Source organism: Lepisma saccharinum, chromosome 1 (genome assembly GCF_977018435.1).
Source record: "Lepisma saccharinum chromosome 1, izLepSacc3.1, whole genome shotgun sequence".
Classification (NCBI taxonomy): Eukaryota; Metazoa; Arthropoda; class Insecta; order Zygentoma; family Lepismatidae; genus Lepisma; species Lepisma saccharinum.
This window is the reverse complement of record NC_139229.1, coordinates 32,149,869-32,169,616: the sequence shown is the minus strand read 5'-3', so window position 1 is coordinate 32,169,616 and position 19,748 is coordinate 32,149,869. Positions and strand designations below refer to the sequence as shown.

The following is a 19,748-nucleotide window of genomic DNA, read 5'->3' as shown; positions in this document are numbered from 1 at the left end:
GCGCACGAGAACTGACCAAGGTCAACATGTAGCTTTCCAGCAGGCAGCAGGTGCGAACCAGGAAAACTTCGTCAGAAATGTAAACATTGGTGAGAACTCCTTTCGTAATCAGTCTAGGACTTCGTGGAGGCCACAAGAGAGAAGGCGTGGACTCGAATCCAGATCTTCTGATGTTTCTGGCACATCTTTTGGACAGTTTGCATTAGAGGATACTGAACAACAGTTATGTAAGTTGAAAAGTGAATTTTCTGATGTTATTACTTCTAAGCTAGGACGTTTAAAGAACTTTTCGTATAAAATTAAATTATATGATAATGTTCCTGTACATCGGAGTCCATATTTTGTTCCACCATCTAAACAACAGGAACTAGATGAAGTGGTTACTGAATTATTAGAACAAAACATTATTGAAGCATCTTCGTCACCGTACGCAGCACCTTGCTTTGTAATTCCTTCTTCAGGGGGGGACTAAAAGACTTATTTGTGATTATTCTGCAGTGAATAAGAAAATAATCTATGATGCGCACCCAGTGGCTAATATGGAAGAAACTATGGCTCAACTGAGTCAGGGGAGAGTATTTTCTGTTATTGATTTGAAAAGAGCGTTCAACCAGGTAAACTTGGATGAATCTAGTAGAGATGTAACAGCCTTTGTAACTCCTAGTAATCAGTATAGATATAAGGTCATTCCTTTTGGCATTAGTATTGGGCCAAGTTGCATGTCACGAGTTATGAACCAAGTTTTTCATGATTATAAGGGAAGGTTTTTACATTTATTTTGTGATGACATAATTGTTCATAGTGCTAATGAGAAAGAACATCTGGAACATTTACGTTTAGTACTGCAAAGATTACGAGAATATGGGTTAACTATTTCCCCCAATAAAAGTTGTTTTTTGAAAAGGAGAATAAAATTCTTGGGATTTATTGTGGGGCAAGGAAATTGTGAAATGGATCCAGACAGAATTGAAGCTATTCAAAATCTCCCATCGCCGAGAAATTTAAAAGGATTGTTAAGATTATTGGGTACCTTAAATTTTTATTCTAAATTTATTCCAGAGTATTCTACTGTAGTAGCTCCCTTAAATGAAATCCGAACACCCAAAATAACATTTTATTGGGGTTCTAGGCAACAAGAGGCACTAGAAAAAATTAAAACTCTATTTAGAGAACATGTAATTTTGAAATTTCCTGACTTAAATAAACCGTTTGTTATTCAATGTGATGGGTCCTTGAGAGGATTCGGCTCTTGTCTTTTACAAGCTGATGAAAATAATAATCTGAGACCAGTGGCGTTCTTTTCTAAAAGATTAAAAGAAGTTGATAGAAAACGAACAATTTATGAGATTGAACTTATAAGTTTAATGCAAGCCATATCACGTTTTGAATACTGTTTGAAAATTCAGCCTTTTATTATTCAATTAGATAATATGAGCCTTAGTTATATGGTTAAACAATCTAGGAAATATTCCAAATATGCGAGATGGATGGAGAAACTCTCTTGTTATAAGTTTGAAGTGGTGCACATACCCTCTAAGCAAAATGTGACTTCTGATTTATTATCTCGTATGTATGATTGGAGAGATTATCACACGGAAGAATTAGATTCTGATTATGTTAGTAATGTTAATTTGGCCATGTTGGTAAACCCATTTCATGCCGATACCTTGAAGAAAGAAATGTTGAAAGATCAGGAATTGGCCAATATTATGAGACAAATGGAGCAAGGTATAAATTTCCCAAATTATAAATTGCATCGAGGTTTCTTATACAAAAGAACTAAAGCCAAGAATTTTCCTTATAGGATATGTGTACCAGATAATTTGAAACATCCTTTAATATTATATTATCACACTAATATGCGAACAGGATCTCATGGTAATTGGTTGAAAACACTTAAGCGTCTACAGAGACACGTTACTTGGGAACATATGTCTCAGGATGTTAAGGATTTAGTTCAATCTTGTGATGTATGTCAACGAGCTAAGTGTAAAAACACAACCCCAGAAAATATATTAACGTCTGAAATTGTAACAATTCCTATGAAAAGGTTGTACATAGATATTTGTGGACCATTACCTGTATCTAATGGTTATAAATATATTTTTGTTCTGGTAGATGGAGCATCAAAATTTTGTATATTTGAGCCAATTAGGAAATTGAGTTCAAAGGTATTGATTGATAAATTAGATCATATTTTTATGACTTATGGCTATTGTTATGAGATTGTATCAGACAATGCGTCATATTTTGTATCAGATGCATTTACCAGTTATTTATTTAACCATGGAATTCAGCATATTAGATTATCTGTTGGCAATCCTCAGGCCAATTTAAGTGAAAGATACATACGTACTTTGAAAACAGCCTTAAGATGTTATTATTCATCAGATCAAACTAAATGGCATGAAGGTTTGAAAAGGATACAGTATAGTTTAAATTGTTCATACCATCATACATTGAAGTATACTCCGTCGGAATTGTTTTTAGGAAGACAATTGTGGGATCCATTGGAAATCCAATGGCAATTATTTGATATGGATTATAATGTGTCAAAGGGTACTATGCAAGATAAATGGAAAAACGCTATTAGAAATATGCAAAGGGAATGGGAAAAGAGAAAACAATTGTATAAGAAACGATATGCTCCCATAACGTTTCAAGTCAATGACAAAGTATTGGTTAGGACTCAGATTAAGTCTTCCTTAGAGGACAAGATAACTAAAAGTCTTTCTAATAAGTACGAGGGTCCATATTTTATAAGTAAATTTCTAACAGAGAATTCAGTTCTGGTTAAGAAAGTTGATGATGACAAGGTATGTTCCAAAGTACATGTGAATAAATTGAAAAGATATTTGGAGCCCAGGAGAGGCAATAATAGGTAATTTTATACATGGATCGGCAAGATCTCTGACTATGTAAGGTTAATTAAGGATTCTCCCATTATATAAATGTAAATTATTGTAGATTTGGTGTAGGTTGCCTGTATTATAGTAAGAATGAATGGTTTATGTTTGTAAACTTGTACTGGTACCAGTTCGTTTTCTTTTTCTTTTTGAATATTTACAGGCGATGGAGTTGGAGGGATGACATGCGCAAACCCCTATAACTATTACGAAACCTCGCTCTAAAGCTTGAAACTTGGTTATGTAAGAAGAGTATGTTTGAAATGTGAATTCTAAAAAGATATGTGTAACTAGTAGTACACTATGTGCTAGAAAATTGTAATTTTTGGGGGAGAGGTTGTTTTGTAAGCCCATAGTGTAATACTGCTCATGAATGACGGATGGAGACTCAACAGACAGGTGACTCTGGAAGGTTCTGCCATTGGCTGGGCTTCTGCGCTGGTCGAGCGAGAAGTTTAGCGTGGCAGATCCTTGCCGACTACGAGAGACTTCTGACGTACTGGACACTGGCTGGACAGGCTGAGTATATTGCATTACAGTCTATCGCCCTTTATAGGCCCTCATGGCCGGGTGTAATTTACCTAAAGTCTATTGATTTATTTTGAGTTCTTAAAAGTGCAAGAAAAGGAAATTGTTTTAGTTTAGATTTTTTGGTGGATTGCTCCGGGTCATGTTGGCTATGGGGGGTTTTGGGCTGGGTTGCGATTTGCTCTGACTCGTGTAGCCTTTACTTACTGACTGCTGACTATCAAATGGGACAAATTAAACTAGGTTAACTGGGAGATAATCCATAGACATTTCTGTTGAATTAATTGTATTTGGAAAGTATAAATACTAATATGTTTTGTAATAAATATTGGGTTAACGAATATTAAGTTCCAATTGTATACTTTAAGTACCTAATATATGATCATCCACTGCGCCGATAAGACAATCCTCGTCTCACTTCTTTGGTTTTAAAGGGGGAACAAGAGACGTAGAGGATTATAAACCCCCTTGGGCACGACACTGGCTGAAGGGACAGAAGTGACAAAGACTATTAAAATTCCGTAATATTGTGATAATAGCGAAAGAAAACATGTCACGTCCTTTAAAACTTGCTTGTTTCATGAAAGAATGTAGTAGATAGGCGTGCGCTCGGGGTGGCAAGATGGGGATGTTGGCCCATTATAGTACTCTCACTTTGAAATTTAGGGTAGAGGAGGAACCTTATTGCCGTTATTAGACACTATTATACTCTTTAAAAAATAATTATTTTCAAGCCGACGGAATTTCCAAGCATCTACTGGAAGGGAAGGAAGGCGTATTACTTCCTATGAAATTGAACTATCCAACTTCGTTCTCCGGCAAATTTCTTGTTATTAACATTCCACACACTTTATTCGTTAGTTGTGATATCTCTATAAGTGTTCAGAAGTGTGGCTACCGTATGTAGTATCGGTTTCTTTTCCTTTGGTGCATGTGCGGTATTAGTGTTGTGAGGCTAAATGCATAGTGCAAGTGGCGCTTATAAACCAAAACGAAGTTTAATGAATACATTTTAAATTATATGTGCTTACATTTTAAACTTTACAAGGGTTATTAATACAGAACATTCAATTAGTGAAAGTGAAGTACCATGACAACAAAATCGTTAATATAATAATAATAATAATGTCGGCAGGGCCCAAAGATAGCCTTGGAGCCCAATTTCTATATCAAACTTAACATCATGGGCGCCTGCAGGATTTTTCTCAGGGGGGACAGAGTCATAGAAACTTTATTATTATTATTATTATTATTGCTATTATTACTGCTATTATTGTTTTTATTTTTGTTATTATTACATTAGTATTATTACTACTACTACTACTAGTTATGTTTTTTTCTCATTACATCATTTGTAATTTTCATATTCTGTATATCTATGTACAATTTGCATAACTGTATACTTAACATTAATTCATGTAGGGCAAGAAGCTGTTGTTTATAGTTAGACTAGCCGATTAGCCGGCGTTGCCCGGGTATTTATTTATTCCAATCTTGTATTAGACAGGAAAATAATGAATTCTAACTATAGTGTAAAATGTAAGTAACTTTAAATGTGATCGTCAATGTCACCAATTAGCTTAGTGACTCCGAAAACTATGGATTCGACAGTAATCTAGGTCATTTGTATCATTTTATTTTTCACCCCTCTCACCCCCCATGCCGATAGGTGATGAATTTGGAGTTGAACGGCATTGGGAGCGACTCGAAAACTATGGATTCCACACTAATATCTGGCGTTTTCGCAACACAAAGGCATATCAGCCTGAATGTTAAACAACCCGAGAAACACTATCGTTGTGCGGGGTTGCATAGAGTCACGGGTGTCTGTTTGTGCGGAATTTAATATCGGTCGTTTTCGATTATTTTTAAATGTCACCCCTTCCCACCCCACCCTTAGGGGTACCAGGGTTGTCTTACCCCGAAAGTATTCTTTGCAGATTGCAAGTGATACGTGTACCAAGTTTGGTTGAAATTGCTCCAGGCGTTCGAGAATTATGCCGGAACAAACATACATACACACACCCACACACATACATCCATTTTTATATATATAGAAGATAGATAACAAGTGTAAAGTAGACTGTAAGCTTAAATTAACCCTACTTCAAATAATAATAATAATATTTGCTGTTACAGAAAACAAAATTTTTTGTTATAAAATGTCTCCAAAATTTCACCATTCGAATTACATTAACTCTTTCAAGAAATCTCCTGGGGGGGGAGGCAAGTGCGCCCATGCTTAACATCACTCTGGGCTTCGTAGGTCAATCTTAACGCTACTTCATCATGCAGCTGGGTGAAGTATTAAAAGTTACGTAATTGGTCGGAGTTTTATAATGGCAGTAAAATGTGCTAACCCTCATGTTATTGAAGAAGACTTTTCGATTGCACAGCTTCTGTTGCGTGTCTGGTCTCTTCTTCGCGAACATACCCATGACGTAACGTGCAAGTGCAAGCGTCGACCATTGACATCACGGGAGATCGCGTGCGTGAGAACTTGTTCACGTGACTGAGCAGGAAGCTGCTATGGTAGCGATCACAACCTCCCTCCCGCCAATTTTTAATGCTCTTGTGATCTTGTAAGCTTGACGACGATTCATTGTTTTTCCTTCTATTTTGCATTTTACTGACATTCAGGAAGGGGAACAACAGACTTTTGTTTCAGGAGTTCCTCAGCCGGAAACGTAAAGCGTTGGAGCTGAGGTTACGACTGGATCGATGGGCACTGCAATAATGACAAGAAAAGGAGACATTAGCGTCGCTAAAAAAATTGTGGAGAGGGTGGTCAGACCACCGCTAAAACTTGAACAGTATAGTAACAACTGTCATAGACTAATTAACATTTTTATTCCAAATTTATTATTATTAATCCTTGGGGACGCTTTTCTATTGGATCCACCCTATGAGTGAATATCCAGCACAACTCTTTTTCATAATCTTTTTACATTCCTTACAGTTAGTGCACCGAAATGCATAGTTACTATATTTTGTTACAGCACTTCTATATGTCAGTTATTTATCTGCACACCCCGAAACCTCCCCAAATTTCCATCCACAAATAAAATTTATGGTGAATTTGGCTCTAATTGTACCCTTACACCGCCTCCTTACGATGGAAAATTCTGAATAAACTCCTGCTCGTCCATTATCCACCAACAGTGAGGATCAGGGGCGCCGAATAAGAGGCCCAATGTACTGTATAACTTTCAACACTATTTCATTTTGCAAAAAAAATATTATTTTATTATTATATGATTATTCAGGATTCTGTCCGAGAACATTTTTAATAGGTCTTTATTTCCTCAGGTTTTCCAAATTGAATTATTTTATTTATATAAGATGATACAAATTTACACACAGGAACTCAGGAACTTTGCATACAAAGTTTCGCTGATTCTACTCTGAAATGGACACAATCATCCAGAAGCATTTTCATAGTGATCAGCATTCCTGTGCGTTTACTCTATTCAAGTGCCAAATCAACCAATCACTTGAACACACCGTGAATTAAGAAAAGCACATGGTATATTATGATTAGGTGAGATAATAGAGGATAAGCGTGAGAATATTGTAGTCCTCATGTTCTGCGTGTGAGTCAGTACATCGAAAAATAACCAACTTCTTTGTTGTCCGCACGAACGTAAGCTACTTTTAACTTCCATTGCCGATTGTCGATATATCTTCCTCCTCACCTGATGAACCTCTGAGGGGACAGTATTTCGATTGTTTTGGATATTACTTGCATTTGAAAGAGACAAAAGTAAGGAGTGCGAAAAGAATTGATGAACACTCTGATCCGAAAGGAACAAAATTAAGACGAACTTAGTAAAAGTTTTGTCCTCCTCCGTAGTCGAGCGGGTTAAGGCGTTCACTCGTCTTGAGTTCGTTCGCTGCGGGACGGCGTAGGTTCGAATCCGGCTCTGGTCGGAATTTATTCGGCCTACTTATAGGGCCGGTGGCAACCCACCATCGTGAGGAAGTTGGGGAGCTCCGAGCGAATGAGCGTAATCCGGTCGAGAAGACCTACTATAACGGCTGGGGATACGTCGGGCCGACCCCCCGACTATTCCAATACTGGTTGAAGATCTCCACGCTTAGAGGTGACGAAGGAAAGTGTGGGAGGGAGACCGGCAGTCGGTAGGTATGCCTAGGCCCTTCATGGGCTGTTGCGAAACGGATTATTATTATTAGTAAAAGTTTAAATAAAACTTCCTGGGCAGGACATGATGTGCAGAACGAAATCTTAAACTTCGTGAAATTTGCACGGTTGATAGTGAGCAGTTAGCTGTGATGCTTGATGGGACACAAGAGGTTTCGGGCGTGAAAGAGAATTATAGATCTTGCTCAGGATAGGGACAGATGGAAGGCCTGTGTTGCTGCAGCCATGAACCTTCAGGTTTAAGAAGTCTAGAGAGTTAGTTTAGTTAGTGAAACAGAAATCTCTGGGCGTCTGCTTTGTAGATACGTATATACGTACTTAACTTCTTGGATTCTATGCTCTAATCTCCACCACAGGAGAAAGACTTTCTCTATTAACCCATCTCTATCTTTAACTTTGAAGATTATTGTTAGTTTCCTATTTAGTTTTACATTTTTTGCATTATATTTGTGTTTAGCTGAGGCCAGCGCTTGAAGTGGAAATTGTTAGCTGGGGAGGGGGTGTTTGGTCGAGCCTTGCAATTCACTGAGGGGAAGCTTCTATATCAATGGTTCTCAACCTTTTTCAGGCCGCGACCCACCTTGAGGAATATTACACTTCATGGGACCCATAAGCATGGGCTCCGGCAGAATTACTTGTAGGGGTGTGCACCCAGTTTATAATCATATTTTTGCTAACATCGAGTACTTTAAGAAGCCCTCTTTTACACTTGCTTAAACAAATTACGCATACTTCATTCTAGAAAAGTGAATATGTAATTTAAAAAACTAAATGTGAAAAAACTCTAGTGAACTCCTAAAATCGCCGCAATCCGTTTGGCTATAGGCAGTTAGCTTTGTAATCCGAGCAGTATCGATAGCAATGTGATATGATGACATCAAGGACGAATTAAAGGAGTGGGGGCTTATGGGCGACTTCCACCGAGGACCTACTTTATTTTTGCATATATTGATAAATAATATGCACAGTTTGAATGAAATATAACACACATAGTGTCAATTAAGGATCATACAAGAGCGGAATAAAGGACACCCTCCTTCCGAGGAGCCACACAGACCCTAAAGGGCCTTATTTTATTTCTTCAATAATATGCACGGTTGAAATGCAACAAGGCAAATATTGTGGTATTTTCCGAAGAACTACCATTATGGAGGAGATGGGGGCGACGAAAGGTATGAGGCGATGAGAGACAGGGGGCGAACAAAGATAAGAATGACGTAAAATAGGGGCAACGAATGATAAGGGGACGACGAGACGCAGGGGGGGGGGGCGAGCAAAGATAACAATGACGAAGGGGTCGACGAATGATAAGAGGGCAACGAAAGAGAGGAGGCGACGAGAGACAGAGGGCGAATAAAGATAAGAATGACGAAAGATAGGGGCGACGAATGATAATGAGGCGTCAAGAGAGATAGGGGGAAATACTGAAATGGTAAATGCACAAGCACAGAAAAACACTTGAACTGAGTGATGCGTATTGATACTGCCCGTTTCAGAGCAGAATCATGCGTAGTTTGTGTGCGAAGTTTCTTTGTGCAAAAGTTATGTAATGTGTTGAAAGTTATACATTGGCCTCCCTTTAGGGGGGGGGGGACAAACGATAACTGGAGGGGCCCGGGGCCCCCTGCCCCGCGGTTTCGGTGCTCGTGGTTGTGTGTCTGTGTATATATATATGATACTAGTTTTGTCACACTTGGAAACGATACATTTGTTACAATCTTGCAGTCATAACTTTTTCCTGATTAAAGATAGGTTGAAAAAACCTCACCACTGCATTTCTCGTGAAACTCCAGCCTGATTTGATTCTAGTCTGACTAGCGCGCGGGGAAAGCCGGGGTGGATGATCTAAGGTCGGAATTTTTCCGGCTTTGTTCCCGTATAAAGCTGCTCCAGGGTCCACCCAGCTTCAAATCAAATGGTACCTGGTGGGGGGGGGTATAGGCGGCCGGAGTATGTTGCTGATCACATCACTTTCAAGATATCCGACAACGAAAATATGTGCCCCCACGCCCACATACCCTAAATGTGCCTTCATGACACGGTGCTATATGCACAGGGAACTTTAAACTTTACCTGTATTCGTTTCTGTACCCCTGTGTAACGATGTTTATATTTTACATACGCATATACGAACCCTCTACTATGTCAATGGCTGAGAGCCCCCAAAAGGCTTACTTGTCTCCGCCCCCTTCCCCGCACTGAGGGGTTTTGCAGTTTGTAGATCCGGCACTGAGCAGAAGGTATACATACGCTAATGAGTAAAGTTAACCAGATGAAATGCGCCGTATACCGCCGTATACCAAGCATTCCACCAGCTGTCCCATTGTCCTCATATTAAGACACAGAAGCATCTTCCTGTTATACCCAATGAAGGCTCAACAAAACATCCCCCATCTAACGATTTCCACTTTGATCACTGCAACACCACCAGGGAAAAAGCGTGCGATGTAGAACATCAAAGGACGTAATGTGTCCACGTAACTATGAACTTGACTGTAGCAGAACTTACCAAAGAAAACACACAGCAAGAACACACGACACGCGGATGGACAGAAGACCTTCATGTTGCCGAGACCGGTCGAACTCAAACTGCCTGCTCGTATCCTGTCGCAAGGTATTTTGTGAGGCTTTGTTCATCTCTTGCTTTTTCTTTTTTTTTCGCCCAGGAGACCGCTAGCTAAATGAGACAACATGTAGAGCAAGACTAAAACAAAAGACGATAACAAGAAAAAGTCGTGCTGAGGCCGTGCAGGCGGGAGTTGAATCGCTGTAGAAAAATGCGTAACGGAATATTTTTGTCATATTGTTCATTGTTGTGTCGAGGCACGATGCTGCTCCGCTCCCCCCTTCAGGCATGCTGAGTGCTTCTGCACAGACAATGGGATGCCTGCGTTACAGATGGTTTTTTGATGGTTTTCTCTTATCTTTGTTCTCATCAGAGGCGAAGCGAGTCCTGTCCTTTAGGGCTGGAAATTCTCACCTGAGGATGTTTTCTCTCTTCTTGCTCTTTTGCGGCCGTTTCTAATTAGGAAACAGGTTCGGTAATATACCTGGCGAAAAGAACGGCATTTTGCATGTATGTGTGTGTGTGTGTGTGTCCGTGCGTTTTTTGTAAAAAAATGAATGGCAAGGTCAAAATTTCGGCACCGAAACACTAGATCATTAGCAGGTAAAAAGATTTTATTCACTGCAGGAACGAGAAGAAAACTTTTTTGATAACGGATGGAAGTTAGGAAACGCAATAAAGGTGTTGTTACCCACTGGCGTACGCAGGAGCAGCTGATGGGGCTACAGCCCCTCCAGAAATTTCGTGAAAATCGAAATTTTCATCAAATGAAAGCCGTGAAGGACTCTGGATGAAACCAAAGTTGTACACCCTCTAAATGAACCCAGATTACAATGTTTGTCTTTGATCAACTTTCAAATAGAAGGATATAAATGGAAATTACGAAGTACTTTACTGTTTATACCCCCTCCCTAGAACACAACTGTGTAACATGTAACTTTGCAATTCCAACACCTCCGAAAAAAAAACAAAAAAACATTGCATTGTTGCAAATAGGGTAACCAACTCTCCAGTATTAGAGCTATTGTTTTCCCTCCCGGCTCCCGTATTGACATTTCCCCCCGTATATTTCATCAACAACGAAGATCGCGAAATTTCAATTCATTCCGAGTTCGGCGAGCCGTACAAAACTTCAAGTCGATTGCAAGATCTTTCACATTCAACTTTCGATGCGAGTAAGTGACGTCATATCTTGTAGTAGTTGATTCATGCTTTAGTTCTGCAGCAGAAGTGAATAAATATGTATTGGTTAGGACTAAAAAATATATGCAAATTGGTAATGTTTTATTCTCTATTGTGATCTGTATATCACATAAAATGCCAATTAATTATTTTGATTAATATTATCCATTCTATAAAGATTTGCCACTAAAAATGTGCAAAATTTGTTGCTTATTACAGGCACGTATGTAGAAATATGTTTCGGGGGGTCCAAACCAAGTGTCTCAAAATAATAATAATAAGGTTTAAAGTAAAATAATTATATTAAATTAATTAAAATAGTATTAATTCAAATATTCAAATTAATTAATATTATATTTTTATTACATGAATAGGTGAAAGTACGGCATAAGAATAGTGATACAAGAGCGTGTATTCATTGTCTAACTTACGTCGGCAAAATGTATATTAAAAAAGTCCTGAAACAACAAGGTACATAGAGATTAGGTAAAGCCATCCGAAGATTACCGATCTTGCACGAACGCGTGACGTCACCGGAGAAGCAGTGAGCTAGGCTGGAGCAGACGGCCCCAAGCATTTATATGAGAGATTCGGAGAGCGAAAGTATATTATTACTTTTAGGAGGGAGAAAATAATAATTGTCAGCCTCCAAGATGGTATTGAGGCATCCTTTTAATGATTAGTAACATAATTGAAATATATAATATATATAATAATATAATTTTAACAAAAACGTGGCATGCTAAAGAAGAATTAAAGAGTTTAAAAAAAAAATTTATTAATACGAGTAGACTTAGTTTATTTTACTTCGCTTATCTCTCACATATCGATAATCGCAAAGATGAGGATGCGTGATGATATGATGAAATTGAAGAAAGAGTAGACCCATGCCCGGGCGGGGATTCGAACCCGGGGGCCCTTGGCATCGTAAAGCGTTGTGCTAACCACTTCGCCACGGAGGTCAGCATTACAAGGAAATAAACTGAAAATGGCATCTATGTTTTAATATGCGAGAAACATTTGCGAGGAGATTATTGAAGTAACAAATAATTATTACAAGACGTTGTGGTGAAAAATATTAATATATCTGAAATATCGAGAGTTGACCTTGCAGTCTCTAAATCTACTTTTAGGGTTACGCAAAACCTTTACTCAAAATTGCTAGTGTATATTTATAAGCTATTAAAATTTAAAACTTATTCCTGTTCGAAAAAAGAAACTTCCAAGTCAAATTAATATTTCGTATAAATACATATATTTTTCTTTCATGAGGCCAAGAGAGTATTTGGAGTGGACGGTGGCTTGGGAAGGCTATAACCTCGGATCTCGATCTGCAAAGGGCTTCCAGTAGGAAAACATTGCTATGAAATAGTCCAGAAGAAGGGGCGAAATGATTTTTTGTAAATGGCTCAAGAATACACAAGCTTAATCTAAAACTTACAACTAAAATCTTACGTGTGTTTGGGGGGGGGGCTACGTGAGGTAACACAGTGGAATATGATTCACAATACTAAAATTAAAATAAATATGTGGGAACAATAGAAATCAAAATATGTTGTAGCTAGTGACGGCGCAATAGTAAAGATGGAGGGGTAATATTTTCCCGGGACAATCATGTTTATTATTCCGTTACATACGACACAAAAATGCATATTTTGGCTAAAAGAGCATTCATTTATTTATTTATTTTTGTCGTTTTACGGGGGCAGATAAGATAGAGAAAGATAAATTGTCAAACGAGAATAGGGGGCCGTTCGTGCCCCCCCCCCCCCTGTAGTGTGGTCACTGCGTATAGCTATGCTGGAGAAGAATGCACCAATTAATACGCTATTAATTAAAACAGATACTTTTAAAACTTTTAATCAAATTATTTGTGAACTATGATTTAAATTTAAAGAGAGCACATACTTGTTTAATTTAATTTGGATGAGTTAACTTCTGAAGCCTGCCATATCCGAGCCTTCTTCCGGTCTAACTGCACTGCCCTTTGAGCCCTAGCTGCTGCGTTCAGGTGGCGGAACGAGCAGAATACGAATTAAAACAAATATGTGACAAATATATATATATATAAAAAACGTGTTGAAGCTGCTATTGACGGCGCCAAAGAAAAGACTGAAGAGAAACGTGGAGAGTGCAGTGATATTTTACGGGAAGCAGTCACGTTTATTACACCCTTAGATTTACATACAATATTAAAAAGTTCTGCTTTTAGATCTCCCACAATGATTTTTTCACAAAAATGGGCAATCCCGCATTTTTTATATCAATCAAGCTGTGATATTTTAGATTTCTTCCGTTAGTTTTCTGATAATAGTTTTCACCGCTTTCCATTGCATTTAGGCATGATTTCAGTTGACAAGAACAAAATAATCTTATTTCAAAACATAGAGCAAAAAGAAATCCAACGCGCTTAAGTTAAAACTCCCGTACATTGGAAGCCTGGAGAGAACAAAACAGGGGTTCCTTCGTAACACGATTTATTGAAAACCATTTTACACATTTGAATCAACTTTGTGATAAATTGATTAGAAAGGATGAATCTTAACAGTAAAAGTTGTAACTTTTCCCCTGCTACTATATTTTAGAAGATATTCGTTGTCAAATATCTCAATATTTGCATAAGGAACCAGCCTTTTCCGTGCCGAGTGTTTCGACTACGACGTCATGCATCCACGGACAACTGCGCATACGATCTGCGCCGCCGAACGAGCACCCCCTGCTGAAACAAGGACATTAATGTCAAATAGGTAAACAACTGAACATAAAAAAAGGATGTTAGGCAGATGATGAAAAGTAAAGATCCTGGTTATATTTTATGCATGTTATTATAAGTAGTAATAAATCTTGCATAAATCTTCTTTGGTACTGTCATTCAAAGTCGTATGATCATAGCCTTCCAATACGTTTGGCAGAAATAAATAACCCTGGAATAAACAATAAGTATATTTTCATTATTTAATTTGAGTTATTCTTTTATTTCATTATTTAATTTTTGTACTCAGTAAGTCTTTCGGAGGGGGTCAGGACCCCCCATAAATACGTCATTCGCGACTAAATCTCCCGTAAACTTTAATGCCGAAAGTTGGAAATGTTCCTTAAATTCATGGCTGAGTTGGTCACCAATTGCAGACGAACGAGGCTCTGTTGTTTGCTGTTCATGTCTGTGTGTGATTATCCTTCCATGCTTATCATCTTATCGTCATTCATTCTCATCTTCGCGATTAGTCAAAAGTGACAGAAAAAACAAAGTTAAATAAATCAAATGAATCAATCAAAAACTACTTGTACGAAATATTTGATTTTCAACAAACGTTCATTTGAATATAAAAATTGCGGACTTTATATTTTGGGTGTGCCTGTTAGCGTTGCCTTGTAATCAAGAGATCTCGAGTTCCATTTCAAGTTTGATCTAGGAAGGGATGGTACCAATACCGAGCCAGGCTTGAATAAATGGAACCGAGAACGAGACAGGTTTGTACAATCGAGAGGAGACCAAAACTTTCCGAGACTTTCGATCTCGTTTGAGCCTTTGATGTATTGAAAGATTTAAATAAAAACCAAATTTACCTTGCGATTCGACTTCTACAGATCGAGCCGATATATACCTGGTTGTTTTCGTAGATACATCATATTTTGTTCATAGTACGTAATTGCAAGGTCAATCCATTAGTGGCAATTGTGAGCTTGTGTATGGTCACATATAAATTCAGGATAAATACCGTTTTTCGAAGGTTCGTAGTGTCGAAATGAGAAAAGCCTTAATAAGGAAAGTTGCTTGCCTCAAAGACTTCTATGCGCTGTTGCTTACATAGTATATTCGTCACTCGGAGCGAGACCGAAAACGTGAATTCGAGACGCGACAGAGACACTACCAAGTCTCGTCTTGTCCCAATACCATCCCTGCCCACATTGCTGTGATTCGGATCCAACGTTGAACCGACGATCAAGTTTTGATTCGCTTATCTAAGCTTGAAATGGGCTCAAAAAATTCTCTGAATAATAGTGACAGTGGTTGTTTGTTAGCTTGGAATGTTAATTGGACTTTATCCATTGTCTTCTAGTGCCTCCAACGGTGTAGTGGTAACGTCGTCGCCTTTTCATCAAGGGGTGCCGGGTTCGATACACGGTTGGGGTACGTATTGCTTCTCATCCCAGTTTAAACTGCATGTCCAGTCACGATTAGCCTCAATGTGCATAAAGTGGACTTGAAACTCAAAACTCAAACCCATTGTCTAGTGCAGCATTTCTCGACCGTCTGGCCGCCAGATTTTACTAGATCCAGTGGATTGACAATTAGTTCACCTAGAGACGAGAAAAAAGGTACTCTCCAAACACAGTATTAGAATAAGTTTAAGTATAGCAGCACTAGACAAGAGATAAACTTCAATTTTTTCCGAAACAAAAATATATTCTTCTGGGAAACTTTTGAAATCACTACATTTTTTTAGTCGGGAGTGCTGCCTGAAGGATACGACGCCTGGCCCTTCATTAAATTTATTACATTAATAACGGCTGTTCTGTGCCGTGATTGCCATTGGGAAGATGATAGGAATCTCCTGCAACTTGTAGATGCTGGCCAAAAATTAACATGAGCCGATCTCTCAAAAGCACGTAAGAAAATGAAAAGCTTAGGGTTAATCCTAGACTTTAAGAATGATCTGAAAAAAATAAAGTTGATGAAAGTAAATTAGAAACAAGAAAGCAGATAATCGCTGATTTGAGAGGAGACGTGTTTACAGGCGACTCTCTGCTGAGAATCCATTAGAACACGATGCTGGAAAAGAGATTAAAAGCTTTTGGTCCACTATGTGGAATAAAAGTGATGTTAACAGCCTAAATTTCGAGGAATATCTCAGAGAACTCGTCCTTTCTGAAGAAGCCCAGGATGCCATAATCTCCACACAGTTTGTTCGAAAGTAGGTCATTTTTTTCTTTTCTCGGCTTCCATCCTTTGCAATCGGTCTTGACTCGTAATTTTTACTTCGATCAAGGTTATTTCTTTAGTATGTGGTCCAGTAATTCAGGTTGGAGCGTGATTAAGGGTAAGTGGGGTGTTTTGGTCGATAATTGTTGATTGCTGATTGGATGGTCGATGTGAGTGATCATGTCCATATATTGGCGTGTATTTTGTGCGGTACTCTTTCTATATCCAGGAAATATTAACCAGAGGAGAATTGAAAGAACGAGACTTTTAGGAGATACTGGAGGGTGATAATGAGTGGCATTTTAACCTAGTACTCAAGCTTGATGGTGTGTGTGACTGGATGTGTTGTGGAATGAAGAAACATGAAGAAATTTATTTAATGAGTGATTATGGAGTGTTGGGTCTGCATTAGAGTTGGGATTGGCGGGTCAGAAAGTCAACTCATGTCTCAGTTTTATGCTGTTTTGTCAGGTTTTAGGGTGTTTACGGTTGGATATTTGTAGTGATTGGAAGTATTAGATGCTGGTGCTTCATGTGAACTAAAACCATATCAGGATAATATGGATACCAGGATAACATTTCTGAGACTTGATTAGTGCCATCATAACGTTTACTTTAGATCTCTATAATGCACACATCCTAACATGAAGGTCGCCCGCAGGATTTTCCTCAAGGATAGCAGGCTCAAATTGGGAAGGACGTGAGGGATGACATCCCAGAATTATGAAAATTCTCAAAAAGCACCCCCTCCCGCCTTTACTATAGTCCATGAGGCCTTAGAAAGATCGCTTCGCGGGCTTGCAGCAGACAACAATATGGAGGTGTGTCTGCGAGAACCAATCAGGTCCGCGAATGAGCGAGCCCGGTTGCCACAGCTAGCTCGCTGCACCCTTCTGGAAGGTGAGTTGCCTCTTGCTACCTCGGCCTGTTTGTTCGGCTGAGGAGCAGACGACACGAGAATATCGGCAGTAATGTGCGAGCTGCGTCTGCTGTTACCCCTCGAAACGCTCTTTCTAAGGCCTCGTACAGTATAGGATAATTTGCATAGGCATCCCCAAACAACTACATTTTCTCCATGTTGAACCATGCAAGCATCCCCCACCTTTCCCCAAGCTGGGCAAAGCATCCCCCTCCACCAGCTATGAATTTCCTCTTCGAGCACTGGGTGGAGGGGACTAAAGCCAGCTTTAGGCGGAAGCATTTCTTTTAACATTTTTGCTAGCATAAATGCTATGTAAATGCTTCCAAAAACCTTATAGCAGACAGTACTTTACACGCAAGCATTTCATGTAACGTTTCGGTTAGCTTTGGCGATTACATATATGTTTTGCATAACATATACAGCACGAAAGGCACGTCAAGTTACACAATCGATGCTGAATACACGGTGTTTACAATTGATTGATTGATTTAGTTTATTTTACTTCGCGTTTTGTGGCTCTTGGCTAATTTGCGAAGATGGGGATGAGTGATGAAATTGATGAATGGACATTCACAAACAATCAAGCCCGAGCGGGATTCGAACCCGGGACCCTTGGCGTCGCAGCGCGATGTGCTAACCACTCGGCCACAGGGTCCGGCTGTGTTTATAATTGAAACAACTAAAATATTCTCCCATACGTGTTCAGTAAACGTTGTAAAGTATGTATTTAAGCACCGCCATTGTTTTGTACCTAATACCGTTTCATCTCGTTTGAATAGTTATCGGCTATTAAAAATTTGAATTGATACGTTTACAGCTGACGCGGCCGCTATTACGTCTGCACTCGTGACCTAGAGATCGCCTCTGATTGGCCATGCTACGGAAATAGGACGGGTTCTATCCTTGAGAAATGCCATGAAATATGCCATGTCATCTGAAATGCCATAAGATTTTTCACATTACACGGTAGCATTTGGGTCATGGCATAAATGTTAAGAAAAACGCTAAGGAAAATTATTTTGTCTAAAGCGGGCCTTAGATTTCATACACTGTCCATCAGTCATAAAATCTCATATTTTGCCTTCGTTACTTTTCTGTACACATAATGAAATTGAAATTCAATTTAATATACCTCAGCGTTACACTATTTAAATACCAACTAAATTTGACTTATTTCTTATCCATAAACATCTATCATTTTGTTGAACAGTTTTTTGTCTTTCTCACGATGCACATATATCAAGTAGAGACCAATTCACATCAGTAGCGGCTTCTGCCTATTCGCACGTGCACGCCCAAATAAATCTGCAATGCAATTAATGTTTTTATACTTATTCTCTGGACACTATCTCCTTCAAAACATCAAACGTTCCGAAGCCCAATCGCCACATCGGGTTTGCCTTACCAGCGCCTGCCGCTGAGATACGTTCGCTCGGAACACAAGTCGCCCTGTGCACGTTTGCCGCTGTTTGCAGCACGCAAGAAAAGAGAAGAGATTCGCTCTTCTAGAACGCGGTATTATGGGCTTCACGCACACTGCTAGCGTTGTGTTCACGATACAGCAGTGTTGCAATCCCGTTCCATTTGAGATCGTGTAGCGGAGTAGAGGCAACCCACACATCGTCGTAAATCGAGGGATTTGTTTTTTGGAAAAGGGAATTTCTATGGTATCTTCGCCCACACTGTTCCGAGCATGAAAGGGGCAAGAAAGAAGGGATGACGGAATGGGGGGGGGGGGTTGAAAGCGAAACGCATGCTTTAAACAATATATGGCATTGGCTTTGCTTAGTGCAGCTTGGTCAAAATAAACTGCCCTTGTGGCGCTGTAGTCGAATTATCATATCAACCCGCGCAGGGGAACAGTGGATCAGTCAGCTGTGCCTGCTCGTGCGTTGCAAAATTGTTGCACTGTCAAAAGCTTCTTCCTGTTGCAGTGGAAAGTGCTTGCTTTCATAATCAAAGGAAAAACTGTACGTAGCGAAAGCAGAGACGTAATATTTAACGTTGTTGAAATTTTGGAGGGAAGTTAGCTACAAAGCGTGCAGCGACTGCAGTAATAATACGGATACAGTGGAAGGGAAAGGAAATGTTTGAAGTACGAAGAGGGCAGTGTGGAGTGGACTGAGTGAGTACTGTAATTTTCCTTAATATTTATTATTCTCTTGATTTCGCTTGCTTCTGTCGGTCATTAGAAGTAAACTACTGCTAGATAGATTGCAACTGATTTTCTGCATGTGGTCGTTGGATCTGCTACCTTGTTTGCAGGAGTGGCTAGAGATAAAATTTTCACCCGGGCGAGGTGAAATTTTGGCGTCCCTTCTTTCCACCTTCCTCCAATATAAATCATAACCATGTTATATATTTACGGTTTTAATAACGAAAAAAATAATAGCCTTATTTTAAAAATACTTTAATACTGTTCAAGAACATGTTTATTGTAGGTATATGTTTATTAAATACCTACAGATCGGTAATTGTATGTTTATAGTGATTTTGTCAGATTATCGAATGTTGAATTATCTATACCCAATAACATCACTCGTCTTGTGATCGACGGA

The 19,748-nt window shown here is 39.0% G+C and overlaps 1 protein-coding gene across 1 annotated transcript in view; it reads right to left on the bottom strand.

Moving 5' to 3' along the window:
* LOC145989686 (uncharacterized) overlaps nt 1–10,197 on the bottom strand; it is a 29,786-nt gene extending 19,589 nt beyond the window's left edge. Inside the window, exon 1 of the mRNA XM_083124950.1 lies at nt 10,106–10,197. Coding sequence (XP_082981076.1) covers nt 10,106–10,160 — 55 coding nt within the window. The 5' untranslated portion in view covers nt 10,161–10,197. The remainder of the gene's footprint in view (nt 1–10,105) is intronic.
* Nucleotides 10,198–19,748: the final 9,551 nt, after the last annotated feature.